The sequence below is a fragment of the Sciurus vulgaris genome (assembly GCF_902686455.1).
Source record: "Sciurus vulgaris genome assembly, contig: HiC_scaffold_182_arrow_ctg1, whole genome shotgun sequence".
NCBI classification, from domain to species: Eukaryota; Metazoa; Chordata; class Mammalia; order Rodentia; family Sciuridae; genus Sciurus; species Sciurus vulgaris.
In genome coordinates, this window is record NW_027632871.1 from 621,878 (window position 1) to 641,836 (window position 19,959).

Below are 19,959 nucleotides of genomic sequence, written 5' to 3' on the forward strand. Positions count from 1 at the left end.
AAATCATCTGAGATCCACATTTTTTTAATCTACATGTAATCTGACCTTATTCTCTGGCAGTTTTTAATATTCTATCCTTATTCTGTATGTTAGACATTTTCATACTACTGTGATTTTATGCTGGTCTGCTGTATTTTTTTTTTAATATTTGGGATCTTCTAACCCTCTTGTACTTGATTGTCCATTTAATTCTTTAGGTTTGGGAAATTGTCTGATACTATTTTATATTCTTTTGGTTTGTATTTCCAGGCCTTCATTGATCCTGATAAATCTTAAATTTGATCTTATCAATTTGTCCCATATTTCTTGGATGTTCTGTTCATGGTGTCTTAACATCTTCTCTCCATGGTCAACTTTATTTTCAAGATTGTATATTTTTTGTCTTCATTGCCTGAACCTCTGTCCGTTGGTCATGCTTTCCATTGAATTTTTAATTTGGTTTATTGATTCCTTCATTGAAGGATTTTTGCTTGGTTTTCAGAATGTCTATCTCTGTCTATCTCTTTCTTGAAGTGATCTTTCACCTCTGTATATTCTCCCTGATTTCACTCCTTAAGTTGTCCTTTATATTGCAGGTCAGTTTAAATATGTACATTCTAAACTCCTTCTCTGATATTTCGTCCACTGTGGTGTCAGTGGATTCTATTATTGGAGCATCTTGGTTTGTTTGAGGCACTTTCTTCCCTTGTTTTTTCATGTTGTTTTTGTGTATACACAACTAGCAGTATGAGACCACACAGTTTCTACCCTGTAGACTTATCATGTCCCTGAAGTCTTCCAGTACCTTGCTATAAAGGGGCAGACAAATGATAACAGGAACCTACAAATATACACCCTTAACCCAAATAACTCCTGCTAAGACATCTACAGTTTTGTCACAATAAACAGAAATGATATGCACAGCTATTGCCTACAATAAAAACAGTAAGTTTGCTAGAGGGTTCACAATTTTGAGTGTTGGTTAAGGATAGAACAGAATTTGTGTAGGATGTGATGATTATGAGTAAGAAGGAGAGAAGATTAAAGTAAAAAATTAAGGAAAGAGTGGAAGAGGGAGCAATAGATGTTGGTTGTTAGAAAAGAGAGAAAGACAATCAAGATAAGTGTGTAAGAGAAAATCATATATAAAGTAAAAATATAAAATTGAAGAAAGAAGAAAAAGCAAAAAAAAAAGGAAAACTAAAAGAATATGAAACAAAACTGAAATATCCTAATCAGACATACTAGTTCTCAACAAACCGATCCATAAAAAATAATTGCTTTCAATAATGGTGCAAATGTGAGGGAGGAAAATCTCAATGCAAAGTTGGGGAATTGTTTTTGTTGGGGATCAAAAGATTTTAGCTTCTCTTTTCCTCTATGACATGAGGTGTGACATTTGCTTTACCCTCAGGGTAGGGTTGCTAGGGTGAACTCCTGGAGGTGGAGTGTAGGCTTAGGTATGCTCCTGACTCTTTGTTGAATGCCAATTGGTCTGGAGATTTTAAATCAGCACACCTCCAGAGCTCACCAATTGCTGGTCCATGCTGGAAGGCTGTACCCCCCTGGATCTCCTTTGGGTTCCACTCCTTTGATATAGGAGTCAATTCTTATTTCACTAAGTCACGTGCAGAATCCATGATCCCAGGTCTCAGGTTTACTCTCCAAACTCTATCTCTCTCACGCTTGCCCTTTTGAATTCCTGGTCAGGTGCTTCTCTCCCAGTTGGTTCTGCAAAGAGTCAGATTGGAGGGGGTAGGGGGAAACTGGGTGGGTTTCCAGGACCAGATATCCCTTGTGTAAACCTCTCTTCATGCTTGCTTTTCTCCTGGCTACTTAGGCCCACTTTCTGTCACACACTGTGGGTTTGCCAGGCTTGATCTTTGGACCAGACTTGGGTCTGCCACAAGTCAGCTCCCTTAGCCACTGTGGGGGTTGCACTGAGGCTGCAAAATGGTTCCTTCCTTTGTCCTCTGAAAGCTGGTGGGAGAGATGTGGTTTCTTTCATGTACCAGGATACTGTGCAGCAGCCTGGGCAATGTCTTTGATTATCTAAACTGTCCATACCCGGACACACCTCAGTCTTCCTCAAACATGTGTTCCTTTGATTCCCTTATCACTTTATTGGGTTTGCAAAGGGACCATTTTGGCTTGCGCCTCTGGCTGCTGCTATAGGGTATTCCTTCAATATTATATTCAATCTCCTGAATCCCTGATCTGTTTTGAGTGTCAAGTATTAAATTCCAGCAAAGTCCCCCTTAATTTTTTCTATTCACCCTCCTTGCTGAGAAGCTACCTCTCTGCTTTTCTTGGTTTCATGCCATGGTTCACCTAGGGAAGTGATCTCTTTGTTCCCTCATCTTCTGAAGGCCCCTAATATTTTATTTAGAGACAGGGTCTTGCTAAATTGCTTATTGACTCACTAAGTTGTGAGACTGACTTTCAACTCATGATTCTCCTGACTCAACCTCTGGAGATGCTGGGATTACAGGCATGCACCACCATGCCTAGCTACCATGTTGATTTTGGATGCACATAATAGAGGCAGATACATTGAACGTGAGTCTGAAGGGCCCTCAAGAAATATTAGTGGCAAAACCTGGAGGTGAAGTTCAAGGTTTATGTTTCTTAAGCAAAAATCAAGATGTTAGTCTTCAGTCAGTAGAATAAGGAAACCAAGAGAAAAGCAAGGCAGTATTTCATTGGCCTTAATGTACAGTCTGTGTGGGCTACATTTTAAATTCCATAAGATAGGTGGTTATGATTGTCTTTTTTACTATTCTATCTCCAGTACCTGGAAATACTGCCTAACACATAGTGATTATGATGATATTGTGATAAGTGACATTTATCTTTCAGTCAATATTATAAGTATTTTATATTATCTAACCCTTACAATACAGTTTGACATAGATATTATTATGCCCTTTTCACAGATGGATGAAAAAACTGGGTATAAGGAAAATGAGATCATTATCCAAAGACTCAGGAATCAAATATATTCAATATAGATGCTCAAGAAATATGTGATGAAACACATTTATATGAATGAATGAAGTGATGTAGCATGTCCTACTCTATAAATCATTGCAGTGAATCATTTGGTTCTCAGGCATATTAAAGCAGGGCTTGGTTTTTTAAACTATCTGATATACCAGAATATATCATGATAGAAAGTAACTGCCACTCTGGGGACAAAGATAAACTTCCTTTTAGCTATAAATCTGAATATTCTGGTGCAGAGAGACATTCTTATATATTCATCATCTTTTTATTTGGATCAGGTGGTTTTAGAGCAGTAATAATGGTGTTGCTAAGATAGCATACCTAAAACATAGCACGTATTACAGATACAACTACCACAGTTGGTTTGCTCATGGAACTGAATGCATTGTGTAACTGTATAAAACTAACGTGAGAAGATACCTATATTTGTGTCTGTGCATGGAAGTTACAGAAGAATTATGCATATATTGAACCAATTTCTAAATCAGTGATTTCAGAAGCTGTCTTGAATCAGAGTCAAGTTTACATATTTGGAAATATTGAATAAGTATCTCATCCTAGAGTACTCAATATCTCAGTGTAGCTACCATTGTAAAACTGTTAATAAAGATGGTGCTCATGTGCTATCTCAGTTGAGTAGGAATATGGAGTTAAGGGGGATACTGCAGTGTGAAGTTTGAATCAGAACAAAATAACAGAACCCAGAAGTGAGATTAAAAGTTCAGGACAGGTTTGATAGTTTTTGGATCTATGGAACAATATTTTATTATAGACTAAAATATTCACATTAATTATTTTAAGGAGATAAACCCAAAGCAACCAATACAGGACATGTATAAGCAACAAAGTAATAGATCAGTGCTCTCCTTGTGTACTTGATTTCCATCATTAAATTGTCAATTAATTTAAGTGTGAGTATACCATATTAGTTAAGCATATATAATCTAGATTTAGATTGAGTTTAAATCAAAGATTTCTCAGGTATTAGATTTGTGAGTTTTTTTATTAAAAATTTTTTTTTAGTTTTACAGACTGAATTTTGTATCATTGTACACAAATGGGGTACAACTTTTCATTTTTTTGGTTGTACACAATGTAGATAATCTCAGTTTATTTATTTGAAAAATAGGAATAATAATTTTCTTTGGAATAATTATTTCAGGATTAAACATGATAATATATGTAAGGAAATTAATTTCTGATACATAATTAACACTTAATGCATTTTTACTATTATCATTAATGTGCATATAGCATTGCTCTGAATACATGAACACTTATTAACTTCATTTTTAAGAATCTGTTTCTGAAAGTTTATTCAATTTATGGAATCTTTTTAGTCATACTTTATACACTTTTGTGTGATGTTGTATAATTGTATTTATCAGTTAACTGTGAGCTAGGTTGGGAGTTATGAGTCATAAATAAAAATCCCTAAAATAAATATGTTGTTAAAAGACAGACCTGGAAATGTCAGAAGTAATGTTTCTTAATTTACAATATAAAAAAAATATATGATGGTAGGCTGAGGTGTGGGTCAGTGGAAGAACACTTGCCTAGCATGTGTGAAGCCCTGACATTAATCCCCAGTCCTGCAAAAAAAGAAAAAAATGATGTTTGTCTTATGAATCTTGCAGTATGAAGCTCAAGAGCAGGGATTGTGTGTCTTCGTGTTTACCCATATTATTATTGGATCTTTACCTTTAGAAAATAATAATAATGTTTTGCTATATAATTTTCTATCCCTCCATCTTTGCCACCCCCATTCACATATTATTTCTTCTGTGTCAAAATTTACTGTTTGTAGAATGGGTTAGACTAAGAGAAATGTTAACATAGAAGTTGTTATTCACAAATAAATCTAATGCATTTCTATTCTTAAGTGATGAATCCTCTGAAAGAGAAATTCATAAAATTTTCCCATTAACAACAGTCTCAAAAAAAAAACACAACAACTTGGGAATCAATTTAACAAAAGAGGTGAAAGACCTCTATAATGAAAACTACAAAACAGTAAAGAAAGAAACCAAAGGAGACCTTAGAAGATGGAAAGTTTTCCCATGTTCTTGGATAAGCAGAATTAATATTGACAAAATGGCCATGCTGCCAAAAGCACTATACAGATTCAATGCAATTCCAATTAAAATTCCAATGACATAGCTCATAGAAATAGAAAAAGCAATCATGAAATTCATTTGGAAAGAATAAGAAATCCAGAATAGCAAAAGTAATCCTTAGCAAGAAGAGTGAAAAGATTAACTTTTTCAATAATGGTGCTAGGTTTTTTTTTCCACGCACTCTCCCCTCACCCCGAGTGCCACTGCGCTACACTATGCTCACTCCGAACTCTGGATTCCTACTAAAGTAGAACCCCCACCATCTCCCTCCAGTAGCCACCATGATTTATCTATTGAGAGATCATCAGCCAAGATGAGATGTTCTCTGAAGTTTACAAGATCTAGGAGATCACAGATGGGCTGTGCCTGGAGGTGGAGGGCAAGATAGTCAGTAGGACAGAGGGAATCAATGATGACTCACTCACTCATTGGTGGAAATGCCTTGCTGAAGGACCTGAGGGTGAAGGTAACAAAAGCACAGTGATCACTGCTGTTGATATCATCATGAGCCATCACTTGCAGGAAACCAGCTTCACCAGAAAGCATACAAGAAGTACATCAAAGATTACATGAAATCAATCAAAGGCAAACTTGAAAAACAGAGACCAGAGAGAATAAAACCTTTTATGATAGGGGCTATAGAACAAGCAAGCACATCCTTGCTACTTTCAAAAAGTATCACTTCTTTACTGGTAAAAACATGAATCCAGATGGCATGATTGCACTCCTGGACTACTGTGAGGATAGTGTAACCCCAAATATGATTTTCTTTAAGGATGGTTTAGCAATGGAAAAATGCTAACAAATTTGGTGGTTACTTAGGATCTATCATCTGTCATCCTAAATGGCTGCTGCCTGTCATCCACACAACACCAGGACTTCAGACAAATGGAACTGATATCACCTTGAGCACATTTATTTTAACCATGATTTATTTGGAGTGGGGGCATTGTTTTTTAAGTATGTCATGTAGGTTGTCTAAAACTAAAGTGCATTTAAACTTGAAAAGAATATTGCTGGGAAAACTGCATATCCATATGTAGAAGAATATGACTACATTCTTATCTCTCACCCAGCACAAAACTCAACTCAAAGTGCATCAAATACCAAGGAATTAAACCATAAACATTTTGCAACCACAACAAGAAAACATATCGTCAACACTCCTACATTTGGCACAAGCTCTGACTTCTTTAATAAGACTCCAGAAGTAAAATAATAAGAAATAAGAATAATAAACCTCAATAAATGAAATTAAGAATCAATGAATGGGCCAGGCACGGTGGTGCACACCTGCAATCCTAGCAGCTTGGGAGGCTAAGGCAGGAGGACCTCAAGTTCAAAGCCCGCCTCAGCATAAGCCAGGTGCTAACAACTCAGTGAGACTCTGTCTCTAAATAAAATACAGAATAGGGCTGGGGAATGTGGGGATGTGACTCAGTGGTTGAGTGCCCCTGAACTCAATCCCAGTACCAAAAATAAAAAAAAAAAAGAATCAATGAATGAGGTAACATCAAACTTAAAATGTTGTACAGAGCAAAGGAAACAAGAGCAAAGTACTTAGAGTGGGGGAAAAACTTTGCCAGCTAGTCCCCCAAAAAAGGATTGATATGCAGAATAGAGATATACATAAAGAGCAAAAATCTTAATATTAAAAAAATAACCTAATAAATAAATGGGGAAATGATCTAAGTAGACATTTCTGAAAGGAAGAAATAAAAATAGCCAAAAAATATAATCTTTTCTCTAACATGCATTTTTGGCATCTTTTGATGGGAACATAAGACTGTATATATGTGTTTTCATCCTTGTGTCTTCTATTCTATTACATTGATCTTTATTTCTGTTTTAATGCCAATGACATGGTGTTATTTTTTTTTCTTTGTACTACAGCTCTGTAGTATAATTTGAGATCAGGTATTATGATGCTTCTAGTATTGCTGTTTTTGCTTAAATTGCTTTGACTAATTTGGTTCTTCCATGTGAATTTTACATCTGTTTGTTTCTTTTTCTAGTTTAGTGAAGAATGTCATTGGTGTTTTGATGAGGATGACATTGAATCACTAGATTACTTTTAGTAGTATGACCATATTGATAATATAAATTTTACCTATGAGAGACCAAATGGCAGACTAGAGGATGACTGCATCTCATGTTGCTCCAGAACTCAGGATTCAAGAAGAGGAGGTATTGAGAGACTTGGGACCAACTCAGAGCCACTGGGTGAGTCTTTCCCACTGGGCAAGTCTCCCCAGCCAGGGTGGTAGTCCCAGAATGCAGGGAACTTTGTGGAGAAGAGTTGCCTAGCAAGACTGCCCCGCTGGAGTGGTGAACCCCGACAACCGAGAGAGTTGCAGAGGAGGGCTGCACAGAGAGAGGCTTCCACACAGAGATAGGCTCCCCAGGCCTGGGTGGCAGGCCGGGACTGCAGGCAGCTTCTCAGAACAGGGCCACCCAGTGACAGACTCCCTTGCAGGGTGGTAGTTCCAGACTAAAGGGAACTTCTCGAAGGAGAGCTGCCCAGTGAGACTTCCCCACTGAGTGAGTCTTCCCTGCTGGATGAGGCTTTCCCACCAGGGCGGAAGAACCAGTGACACAGGCCCAGACCAGCCATGCCCCAGCCCGCAGTCTAGACCCCCTTTGGCTGACCATCGGTCAACAAGTGGAGGCGCCTCTGCCCACTAACAAGGAATATACCCCACCAGAAGGCCACCACCCCTAGAGGGGCAGCTTCCTAGTGGAGCACCGCGTTATCAAGATCCTCCAAGACTTCAGGCTACTGAAGGTTAGGAGGTGAGTTATTGAAAATCTGCAGGGACGCTATAAGTCAATAGGGGAAATCTGCAATATCACAGAGTTTCACTACTAGAGGGGTAGATACCTGAGCAATATGAGAAAACAAGGGAAGAAAATGTCCCAAACAAACCTAGATGCTACATCAATAAACTCCAATGACAGCATGGCAGAAGAAATGTATAAAGGGAGTTCACAATGTACATAATTAAAATCATCAGAGAAACAAATGATGAGAAGAAAGAGCAAATGCAGGCTTTGAATGATCGTACCAATCAACAGTTAAAAGAGCAAATACAGAAAGCAAAAGATCATTTAAATAAAGAGTTAGAGATACTGAAAAAAAAAAACAGACAGAAATCCTTGAAATGAAGGAAACAATAAACCAAATTAAAAACTCCTTAGAAAGCATAACCAATAGGATAGAACACCTGGAAGACAGAAACTCAGACATTGAAGACAAAATATTTAATCTTGAAAACAAAGTTGACCAAACAGAGAAGATGGTAAGAAACCATGAACAGAATCTACAAGAACTATGGGATATCATGAAAAGGCCTAATTTAAGAATTATTGGGATTGAGGAAGGCACAGAGAAACAAACCAAAGGAATGAACAAACTTTTCAATGAAATAAAATATCAGAAAATTTCCCAAATCTGAAGAATGAAATGGAAAATCAAGTACAAGGGGCTTATAGGACTCGAAATACACAAAATTACAACAGACCCACACCAAGGCACATTGTAATGAAAATACCTAACATACAAAATAAAGACAAAATTTTAAAGGGTGTGAGAGAAAAGAAACAAATTACATTCAGGGGGAAACCAGTACGGATATCAGAACAAATCCTTCTCAATTCTGGGAATCAAAAAGACCACTACACAATAAAACTAGGTGACTTTAATACACCTCTCTCACCACTAGACAGATCTTCCAAATAAAAATTGAACAAAGAAACCATAGATCTCAATAACACAATCAATAATTTAGACTTAACAGACATTTATAGAATATACCATCCAACAAAGAGCGAATACACTTTCTTCACAGGAGCACATGGATCCTTCTCTAAAATAGACCATATTTTATGCCACAAAGCTACTGTTAGCAAATACAAGAAGATAGAGATACTACCTTGTATTCTATCAGATCATAATGGATTGAAATTAGAAATAAATGACAGAGTAAAAACAGAAACTACTCCAACACCTGGAGATTAAATAATATGCTTTTGTGTGATGAATGCATAACAGTAGGTATCAGGAAGGAAACGGAAAAATTCTTAGAGGTAAATGAGAACAAAGAAACAACATATCAAAATCTCTGGGACACTATGAAAGCAGTACTCAGAAGAAGATTTATTTCATGGAGCGCGTTCAATAAAAGAAGAAAAAATAAAAAAAATAAATGACCTAACACTACGGCTCAAATCCCTAGAAAAAGAAGAACAGAGCAGCACCAAAAGTAGTAGAAGACAGGAAATAGCTAAAATCAGAGCTGAAGTCAATGAAATTGAAACAAAAGAAAAAAATCAAAAAAGTTGACAAAATAGAAAGTTAGTTCTTTGAAAAAATAAACAAAATTGATAAACCCTTAGCCACACTAACAAAGAGGAGAGAGAAAACTCAAATTACTAAAATTCGGAAAGAACAAGGAAATATCATAATAGACACGACTGAAATACAAAACATAATTAGAAACTATTTTGAAATCTATACTCCAAAAAAATAGAAAGTCTCAAAGACATCAACAGGTATCTAGAGACAATGTCTCTAGAATGTCTTCAGTTAGGTGAATTACCTAAACTGAAGCAGGAGGACATACACAATTTAAATAGACCAATTTCAAGTAATGAAAAAGAAGAAGTCATCAAAAGCCTACCAACAAAGAAAAGTCTGGGACCAGATGGGTTCTCAGCCGAGTTCTACAAAACCTTTAAAGAAGAGCTCATTCCAATACTCTTCAAAGTATTCCATGAAATAGAAGAGGAGGAAACCCTTCCAAACTCATTCTATGAAGCCAATATCACCCTGAAACCTAAACCAGACAGAGACATATTGAAGAAAGAAAATTTCAGACCAATATCCTTAATAAACATTGATGCAAATATTCTCAACAAAATTTTAGCAAATTGCCTACAAAAATATATTAAAAAGATAGTGCACCATGATCAAGTGGGTTTTATCCCAGGGATGCAAGGTTGGTTCAACATCCAGAAATCAATAAATGTAATTCACCATATCAACAAACTTAAAGTCATAAATCACATGATTATTTAAATATATGGAGAAAAAGCATTTGATAAAATATATCATCCCTTCATGCTCAAAACACTAGAAAAAACAGGGATAGTGGGAACATTCCTTAACATTGTAAATCCTATGTATGCTCAGCCCATGGCTAATATCATTCTATATGGTGAAAAACTGAAAGCATTCCCCAAAAAACGGGAACAAGGCAGGGATGCCCTCTTTCACCACTTCTATTCAACATTGTCCTCGAAACTCTAGCTAGGGCAATTAGGCAGAACAAAGAAATTAAACGGATACAAATAGGAAAAGAAGAACTCAAACTATCCCTATTTGCTGATGACATGATTGTATATTTAGAAGAACCCAGAAATTCCACCAGAAAACTTTTAGAACTCATAAGTGAATTAAGTAAAGTAGCAGGATATAAGATCAATGCACATAAATCTAATGCATTTTTATACATAAGTGATGAATCCTCAGAAAGAGATGTTAGGAAAACTACCCAATTCACAATAGCATCAAAAAAATAAAATACTTGGGAATCAATCTCACAAAAGAGGTAAAAGACCTCTACAATGAGAACTACAGAACACTAAAGAAAGAAATTAAAGAAAACCTTAGAAGATGGAAAGATCTCCCATGTTCTTGGATAGGCAGAATTAATATTGTCAAAATGGCCATACTACCAAAAGTGCTATACATATTCAATGCAATTCCAATTAAAATCCCAATGATGTACCTCACAGAAATAGAACAAGTAATTATGAAATTCATCTGGAAGAATAAGAAACCCAGAATAGCTAAAGCAATCCTTTGCAGGAAGAGTGAAGCAAGGGGTATCACAGTACAAGAACTTCAACTGTACAACAAAGCAATAGTAACGAGAACGGCATGGTATTGGTACCAAAATAGACAGGTGGATCAATGGTACAGAATGGAGGACATGGACACAAATCCAAATAAATGCAATTTTCTCTTACTAGACAAAGGTGCCAAAAACATGCAAAGGAGAAAAGACAGCCTGTTCAACAAATGGTGCTGGGAAAACTGGAAATCCATATGCAACAGAATGAAACTAAACCCCTATCTCTCACCCTGCACAAAACTCAACTCAAAATGGATCAAGGACCTTGGAATCATACAAGAGACCCTGAATCTTATAGAAGAAAAAGTAGGTCCAAATCTTCAACATGTCAGCCTAGGATTAGACTTCATTAACAGGATTCCCATAGCACAAGAAATAAAAGCATGAATCAATAACTGGGATAGATTCAAACTGAAAAGCTTTCTCTCAGCAAAGAAAACTATCAGCAATGCGAAGACAGAGCCTACAGAGTGGAGAAATTCTTTGCCACTCATATTTCAGGTAGAGTACTAATTTACAGATTATACAAAGAACTCAAAAAACTCTACACCAAGAATACAAATAACCCAATCAACAAATGCGCTAAGGATGAACAGACACTTCACAGAAGAAGATGTACAAGCAATCAACAGATATATGAAAAAATGTTCAACATCTCTAGTAATAAGAGAAATGCAAATCAAATACCCTAAGATTCCATCTCACCCCAATTAATATGGCAATTATCAAGAATACAAGCAACAATAGGTGTTGGAGAGGATGTGGGGAAAAAGGTACACTCATACATTGCTGGTGGGGTTGTGAATTAGTGCAGCCACTCTGGAAAGTAGTGTGGAGATTCCTTAGAAAACTTGGAATGGAACCACCATTTGACCCAGCTATTCCACTCTTGGCCTATATCCAAAGGACTTAAAATCAGCATACTACAGAGATACAGCCACATCAGTGTTCATAGCTGCTCAATTCACCATAGCCAGATTGTGGAACCAACATAGATGCCCTTCAACTGATGAATGGGTAACGAAACTGTGGTATATATATAAAATGGAATATTACTCAGCCATAAAGGATAATAAAATTATGGCATTTGCAGGCAAATGGATAAAATTGGAGAATATTGTCCTAAGTGAGATAAGCCAATCTCAAAAAAATAATGGGCAAAAGATCTCGCTGATAAGCAGATGATGATACACAATTTTGGGTTTGAGCGAGGAAGGAGGAACTGTATAGAGGGAAAATAGGGGTGGGAGGTTTGGGGGGAAGGAGAAAATAGCAGAATGTATCAAACAACATTACCCTATGTAAATGTATGATTACACAAATCATCTGCCTCTACTTTATGTACAACCAGAGGGACAAGTTGTACCCCATTTGTTTAAAATAAAAGTAAATAAATAAACAACAACTTAAACAGAAAAAAAAATTCTGCCTATCTAGGAACATTGAAGTCTTCCATATTTTAAGATCTTCTATAATTTCTTTATTCAATGCTCTGTAATTTTAATTGTATAGATCTCACTCTGCTTTGGTTAGATTTATTTCTAGAAAGTTATATTTTGGGGGGTTATTGTAAATGGAGTCGTTTTCCTCATTTCTTTTACAGTTGATTCATTATTGGTTTACATAAAATTATTTATTTTTGAATATTGGTTTTGTATCCTGCTACTGTGCTGAATTTATGAACTCTAGACGTCCTCTGGTGGAGTTCTTTGAGATTTGTAAGTGTGGGATCTTATCGTTTGCCAACAGTAACAGCATGGTTATTCATCTTTTATTGTGTATAAGAACTTTTCTAAGTACATCTTAAGTATTATCATAGGCTCTCTCTCTGTCTCCTTCTCTCTCTTTGTCTCTCTCTGTCTCTTTCAAAAAATGTAACAAAAGTAATGCATAAATTAGCTTGTGATAATCATTTCACTGTATATTCATATATCAAAACATTACATTGTAAACTAAGTATATAATTTTTTTATTAATTTGTGTATTATCTTTTTGGTTTTATATTGCCTAAGAGTTTATCAATTGTGTTTATCTATTTAAAGAACCAATTTAAAGAACCAATTCTTTGTTTAATTTTTTTTTAATTTTTAATTTTTCTATTTCATTGATTTCAGCTCAATTATTTTCTGCTTTCTACATGTTTTGGAAATAGTTTGTTCTCCTTTACTAGAACCTTGAGATGAAACACAAGGTTGTTTATTTAGGATCTTATTTTTTAATGCACACACTCACAGCTGCTAAATTTCCCCTTACAACTGCCTTCATGGTGTCCCAGATATCAGGTATGTTGTCTATCATCATTTTATTCTAGTTTAATTTCTCCCGGAATTCACTCTCTGATCCATTTGAATGGTTTTTCAAAATCTTATTGTTTAATATCCATAGGTTTAGGTAATTCCCATGGTTTTCTTGCAGTTGACTTGTAATTTCAATTTATAGTGATCTGATAAATGCAAAGAATTATATCTATTTTTTTTTGTATCTGCTGAGACTTGATAAAATCAGGTTATTTGCTTTTGCTATTGAGTTCTTTGAATTTTTATATATTCTGGATACCAACACTTTATCATGTGTTCGGTTTGTACAAATTTTATTCTACTACATATGTTGCATTTTCCTTTTGTGTACAGAAGCCTTTGAGTTTTATGTGATCTTACTTGTCAATTTTTGCTTTTATTTCTTGTACTTTTGGTGCTATATACAAGGAATAATTGCCAAAATTAATACCAGAAAGGTTTCCTTTTATGTTTCAGTTTTGGAGCTTTATAGTTTGAGCTCTTACATTTAGATATGTGGTTCTTTGTGTTAATTTTTGTGTTTGGTGTAAGATAAGAGTCTAGTTTCATTTTTTTTTTTTGTGTGTGTGTGTATATCCTGTTTCTTTCCTTTTTCTATTTTCTTTTTCTTTATCCAGGACAGAGGACTGAACTCAGGGCCTTGCATGAGCTAGGCAAGTGCTCTGTCGCTGAGCTAAATCCTCAACCCCTGCATACCTCATTTTTGAATTCTGTTGTTAAAGAAGTCATATCTTCCCCATTATGTATTCTTGGCACCCTTGTGATGATTGGTTTATCATACATACATGTGTTAATTATGGGGTTCTCTGGACATAAGTAGTTCAAAGAGACATGTCACAGCTGTGGGTTATAGTTCACTGGGACCATTTCTGTAATCCCAGGCAAAAGTACATAATGTAGTATCTAGGACTTCTAATCCTTCAGAACCCGGATTTGCAAAAACAGTGACACAAAGTACTCTGCTGGGTCATTTGGCATAGTAAGTGCGGCTACTCCTGTTTCTATTCCTTGTTTCTAGAACGAATCCTTATTCCTGTTAGTTACTATGTACTATATAGGGGTCCCTAGCCCACATTTACATATATTGAACACTTTCAACTCCTACGACCATGTTGGAGATTAATTCCTACATCTACTATACAATTTTGAGCTCAAGAGAGCAGCAGGTCATTGTTTAATTTTACTCATTATTATGCATTTCTCTTTTATTTATGATTCACAGAAAGTACTTGCCATTGTTACATGAATAGATTTTTTTTGTTTTTACTATTTTACCTAATACTACTGTATATATGGTTCAAAATAGTGCCTCAAAGGATGAAATTATAATATCATTTGTATTGAAAGTGTATATCCTATCTCCCTTTTGTTTACCATTTCACTAGGTATTTATTGCCCTTAGAAATTTTCTGCACTATTCCCTCTTTGCCTATCTCTACCTATTTCTCTTCTCTTGGATCATCTCTGGATATGTAATGGTTGGTTACCTCTCAAATTTGACTCATGATATTTGTATCATGCTGATGTCCCTAATCCCAGTTTTGAAGATTTGTCATTCTGCCTCAAAAAGAGACATCTGGCTCCAGACATTTGGTTTCCTTCTTATGTAGCCATAGTTCAGAGTGTAACCCAAATCCCCAAAGTTAATCCAAATAGTATCATTTTCTACCTGACCTTCTCAAGAGTTGATAAGGATTAGAATCCTTTCTGCAGTTACTGCCCCTTGTGCAAATCTTTCTTTTCATACCAATCATAGCATATTGGAATGTCTGCCTAAGTTGCCCTTCTTTCTTACTAGCTATGAATTACTTGAGGGCCAGGTAAAGATATTTAAATACATCTGTAATAACTAAGTTTCTGTACTTTTTAAGGGTTGTTTTAATTTTAGGCATTTTATAGAAAAAATAGAAAAAATAAAGCACATAATATGGAGAACCTATTCTGATTATCACCACAAGATGGAACCATTAGAATTCAGATGTTAAAGAAGGACAAAAAATAATAAAAACTTGAAGTCAAAGCTGTGAGAATTTATACAATTTTCAATTTTACTAAATTTACCATGTTTATTTAAAAAGAAGATATTTAGACATTACATAATCTAGGTATATGTTCCCTATCCATAAATGCTTATCAGGGAATTTTTGGGAAATATTGATATTATTTTATATGAAATAAATATTTAACTATTTTTTTAAAATTGAGCACATTTATTTCTAACCCTAAAAGAGGGGTCTTTGCAGTTGGTCCTATATGTTTTATTTTATTACCATGACAGCTGAAAGAGAAAAATCTTAAAACTCGTTGATAAAATGGGACTTTATTTGTCATCACTAATTTTATCATAGGAAAATCCAGGAATACTAAAAAGCTGTCTCTTGTAAATGAATTTGATATGTAAAGACTTTAATCACATTAATGAAGGAACTATTTAAATGATTTAATACAACTTAAGTTTTTTTATTGGTTCTTTTTAGTTATGCATAACATAAGGATTCATTTTGACTTAATTATGAAAGCATGGAATGTGATTTGCTCTAATTCAGGTTCCAGAACTTCCTTAATCCCATTTCCTTGTTACCTTCCCTCTACTCTACTGATCTTTCTGCTATTTACTTAAAAATTTAAAGTTTTTTTCCTAAATTAGTGTCTTTTGAATACATATAATGATGAGATTCACTGTGGTATATTCATATATGTACATAGAAAAGTTAGATTTGATTCATTCCACCGCTCACCCCTTAACCCATCCTTCCTCCTTCCCCTCAATCCTCTTCCTCTACTCCACTGCTCTTTCTCAAGAAGATTATTTATATATTTTTTTCTTCTTTTATCTTTTATCTTTCAGAAATATTTAATGTGTGTTTATAAAGTGGAATGTACCCTTTTAAAAATGAACATGATGACTTTCCATTTTCATATCCCATGGGTTTTAGACCTTTTTCTAGTTTTGCCTTGCCATGCTTTATTCTTTGATAATAATTACTTTCCATTTATTATTTATTTCAAATTCATTTATTAAAATTTAAATTAATTTCAAATAATACATAAAATCATAATTTGTACATAATTATGGGGTGCCATATGATATGTTAGTACATGCATATATTGTGTAGTACTCATTTGAAATGAAATTTTTTATCTCCTAAAACATTTATCATTTTGGTGGTAAAATTATTCAGAAATGTTTCCTCCAGCTTTTTGAAACATACAGTATTATACAGTACATTATTATTGTATATCTTCACTCTACTCTGCAAGAGACCACAAGAAGTTCTTACTATAGTAAGATTGTACTATAACTAAGTATCCACTAATCAACATTTCCCTATTGCTTCCTCCCACCTGCCCTTCCCAGTTCTGGTAACCACCCCTGTACTCTCAAATGTTATGAGAAAAAAAAATTAGATTCCATATATAAATGAGACCATGCTGTAATTATCTTCCTTTGCTTGACTTATTTCATTTAGCTTAATAATTTTCAGTTCCATCTATGTGGTTGCAAATGACTGAATCTAATTTTTTATGGTTGAATAGTATTTCATTGTATATACCTACTACAGGTATTTACTAGTGGACACTTAGGTTGTTTCTATTTTTGGGTATGATGAATATCCCTACAATGAACATAGAAGTTTATACATATATCTCTTTGACATACTGATTTAATTTTATTTTAATATATATCCAGTAATGAGATTGTTAGATTTTTTTTGGTGATTCTATTTTTGATTTTTTGTGGAGATTCCATGCTGTTTTCCATAATGGTTATATTAAACATTCTGTGATTTTGTTCTGTGGTTCCCTTTTCTCCACATCTTCACAAGCACTTGTTAAAATTAGCCTTTTTGATATTAGGCATTCTTACAGGGTGAGTTGACATCTCATTGTGAATTTGATTTTCATTTATTGGTGATAAGTGATGTTGAACATTTTTCTTGTATGTGATAAGCATTTGTAGGAAATATTTTGAGAAATATTTGTTGCCCATTTTGACTCAGTTTTTTCTTTTGCTATTATTTGGAGTTTTAAAAAATTTTATTTATTTTATTTGTTTAATTGATTACACATGACAGTAGAATGCATTTTGACACATTATACCCAAATGGAGCATAAATTCTCATTCCTCTGGCTGCACATGGTGCTGAGTCACATCAGTAGTGTAATCATACATGTATATAGGGTAATAATGTCTGTCTCATTCTACTGTCTTTCCCATCCCCACTGCCCCACCCATCCCCTCACTCCCCTCTGCATAATCCAAAGTTCTTTCATCCTTACCTCCCCCCACTATAAATCAGTTATCCCTTATCAGAGAAAACATTTGAACTTGGGTTTTTTGGGGAATGACTTATTTCACTTAGCATGATATTCTCTAATTCCATTTATTTACTGCAAATGCCATAATTTCATTCTTCTTTAAGGCTGAATAATATTCCATTGTGTTTGTATGCCACTGTTTCTTTATCCATTCATCTGTTAAAGGACATTTAGGTTGGTTCCATAGTTTAGCTATTGTGAATTGAGTTGCTGTAAATGTTGATGTGGCTGCATCACTGTAGTGTGATGATTTTAAGTCTTCTGGGTATAGACTGAAGAGTGGGATAGCTGGGTCAAATGGTGGTTCCATTCTGAGGTATCTCCATACTGGTTTCCAAAGTGTCTGCACCAATTCATAGTCCCACCAACAATGTATGAGTGTACCTTTTCCCTCACTTCCTCACCATCAATGATTATTGTTTGTATTCTTAATAATTGCTGTTCTGACTGCAGTGAGATGACATCTATCAGTAGTTTTGATTTGTATTTCTCTAATTGCTAAAGATGATATACATTTTTTTCATGTTTGTTGATTGATTGTATTTCTTCTTCCGTGAAGTATCTGCTCAATTCCTTAGCCTATTTATTGTTAGGGTCACTTGTATTTTGGGTGTTAAGTTTTTTGAGTTCTTTATGTAATCTGGAGATTAGTGTTCTTTCTGAGGTTCATGTGGTAAAGATTTTCTCCCATTTTGTAGACTCTTTCTTCACTTTGCTGAGAAGAAGCTTTTTAGTTGGAACCTATTCCATTTATTGAGTCTTAATTTTACTTCTTGTGTTTTAGGAGTCTTGTTAAGGAAGTCAGGTCCTAAACTAACATGATGAAGATTTGGACCTACTTTTTCTTCCATTAGATGCAAGGTCTCTGTTCTAGTACCTAAATATTTCATCTACTTTGAGTTGAGAGGTACTACTCTGAAGTTTTCTTTCCTCGATGTGTCTTTGCCTGTTTTTGGTATCAGGGTGATACTAGCCTCATAGAATGAGTTTGGAAGGGTTCCCTCTTTTTCTCTTTCATGGAATAATTTGAGGAGTATTGGTGTTAACTTCTTCTTTGAAGATCTTATAGAACTCGTCTGAGAATTCCTCTTGTCCTGGGCTTTTCTTTGTTGGCAGATATTTGATGGCATCTTCTATTTCATTGCTTGAAATTGATCTTTTTAAGTTGTGTTTGTCCTCCTGCTTCAGTTTGGGTAGATTGTATGCCTCTAGAAATTTGTCAGTGTCTTTGACATTTTCTATTTTATTTGAGTATAAGTTTTCAAAATAGTTTCTGATTCTCTTCACACACTATTTCAGTAGTGTTTGTCGTGATGTTTCCTCTTTCATTATGATTTTAGTAATTTCAGTTTTCTCTTCTCTCCTTGTTAGTGTAGCTAATGGTTTATCAATTTTATTTATTTTTTCAAAGAAGCAACTTTTTGTCGATTTTTTTCAATTGTTTCTTTTGTATCAATTTTATTGATTCCAGTTCTGAGTTTGTTTATTTCTAGTCTTCTACTGCTTTTGGTATTGATTTGTTCTTTTTTTCCTAGGGAATTGGTATGTAATGTTTATTGATTTTTTAGTTCTTTTAATGTATGAGCTCAATGCAGTAAACTTTCCTCTTAGCGATGCCTTCATAGTGTTCCAGAGATTTTGATATATTGTATCAGTGTTCTCGTGCACATCTAAGTGTTTTTTAATTTTCTCCCTGATCTCTTCTGCTATCCAATTGTCATTCAATAGCATGCTATTTAGTCTCCAGGCATTCGAGTATCTTCTATTTTTAATTTTGTCATTGATTTCTAGTTTGATTCCAAAATGATCTGATAGAATTCAGGGTAGAATTCCTATTTTTTTTTTGTTTTGTTTTTGCTAAGAGTTGCTTTGTGGCATAACATGTGGTCTATTTTAGAGAAGAAAGTGTCACTCAGTGATGGATAAACTACTGTCTATGTATGTTCATTAAACCCAAATTATTGATTGTATTATTTAATTCTATGATTTCTTTGTTTAGTTTTAGTTTTGAAGATCTATGCAGTGGTGAGAGAGGTGTGTTACAGTCACCCAGTGTTATTTTGTTGTTGTCTATTTGATTCTTGAAATCAATGTACATAGAATGGTCTGTTTGGGGCATATATATTCATGAATGTTATGTCTTGTTGATGCTTGTCCCTTAAGCAGTAGGAAATGTCCTTCTTTATCCCTTCTGACTAACTTTGGTTTGAAGTCTACTTTGTCTAATATGAGGATGAAATCCCCTGCTTGTTTATGCAGTCCATGTGAGTAATATGTTTTTTACCAATCTTTCACCTTCAGTCTGTGGATGTCTTTTCCTAGGAG

At 34.7% G+C, this 19,959-nt stretch overlaps 1 protein-coding gene and 1 pseudogene across 2 annotated transcripts in view; both read left to right on the forward strand.

Moving 5' to 3' along the window:
• LOC306652407 (sodium/hydrogen exchanger 2-like) overlaps positions 1-7,680 on the forward strand; it is a 37,877-nt gene extending 30,197 nt beyond the window's left edge. Inside the window, exon 4 of the mRNA XM_079125319.1 lies at positions 7,118-7,680. Within this exon, the coding sequence (XP_078981445.1) occupies positions 7,118-7,180 (63 nt within the window). The 3' untranslated portion in view covers positions 7,181-7,680. The remainder of the gene's footprint in view (positions 1-7,117) is intronic.
• LOC306652389 (translationally-controlled tumor protein-like) lies at positions 5,412-6,671 on the forward strand (annotated as a pseudogene). Its single transcript has one exon. The product of its transcript is annotated as a translationally-controlled tumor protein-like (transcript).
• Positions 7,681-19,959: the final 12,279 nt, after the last annotated feature.